The 1,013-nt window shown below is 57.7% G+C and overlaps 1 protein-coding gene across 1 annotated transcript in view; it reads right to left on the reverse strand.

Annotated features, from left to right (window-relative positions):
* Window positions 1-1,013, reverse strand: part of MAZ (MYC-associated zinc finger protein (purine-binding transcription factor)) — a gene marked incomplete at its 5' end in the record, with an annotated part of 4,168 nt that overhangs the window by 1,615 nt on the left and 1,540 nt on the right. Inside the window, 1 exon segment of the mRNA XM_010837435.1 lies at window positions 909-1,013. Coding sequence (XP_010835737.1) covers window positions 909-1,013 — 105 coding nt within the window.

Genomic DNA, 1,013 nt, shown 5'->3' on the forward strand with positions numbered 1-1,013 from the left:
TTGCAGTGCACGCTGCACAGCTTGCACAGGATGCGGTCAGCCCGCGGGGCCTGGAGCCCATGGTCCTTCACCGCGTGGATGCGCAGGTATGCTGCCGTGGTGAAGCCTATTAGGGGGGTGGATGGGGATGGGGGGTGGGGGTCAGCCAGGTGGAGACCCCAGAGACGGGGTTGTTCTCCTAGGCTGGGGACGCCCTCCTCAGATGGCCCTGTCCTCCTCCCACCACATCCTTGGTAGCCTGGGGCCAACTACTCTGCTGGGGCTGGGGGCGGGGAACAGCCCCCCGAGTATGGGAACTGGGTGAATGGTGTTGGCTTCTGGGCCTTGGTGTCCCCAGAGTCCATTCTCTGTGGCTGGGGGATCTCTCCCGGGGTGACAGGACACTGATTCCTAGCCACTTGAAGAGTTGACCCTCAGCAGAGACGGCTGTGTCCCCTCCCTCCAGTGCCCCATACAGTCTCAGCCCAGTTACTCAGTGGAGTGAATTTGTTTAAAAGCAGCTCCCTCTGCTACTGAGACAGGGCGAGTACTTTGTAAATCTCTGCCAACGTACTCCACTTGCCCCAGGAGCTGAAGACAAGAACTTGTGGCTGCACAGCTGAAACCTTGCCTGCCAACCCGTGGGAACTGGCTCTCTTGACCACTCCTTCCTCAAAGCAGTCGTGCCCCCTCCCATCTCCCCACACACACCCAGGAGTTGACTCTTTCTGGTAGATCATCTCCTCCAGCAATGACATCTTAGAACTTAGTGATGTTCAGTCGTCCCAACGTTCCTACATGTGCTTTCTAAAGGGCTCTAGATGCCACGAGCTCTTGGCTACAGCACCTTTAACCCACATCTGTGGAAGGGCCTCTGGTTTTGTCCCCACCCTCTGTCCCTGGCCCTCCCGGCATCTCTCAGCATGTACCTTTGTTGCAGAGCTCACAGACATGGTGAGGGCCCTGGCTGTGCACCTTCATGTGGTCCGAAATATAAGCCGAGCTCAACATCTTGCCACACACATGACATGGCA

Source organism: Bison bison, unplaced genomic scaffold (genome assembly GCF_000754665.1).
Source record: "Bison bison bison isolate TAMUID 2011002044 unplaced genomic scaffold, Bison_UMD1.0 scf7180017864072, whole genome shotgun sequence".
Lineage (NCBI taxonomy): Eukaryota > Metazoa > Chordata > Mammalia > Artiodactyla > Bovidae > Bison > Bison bison.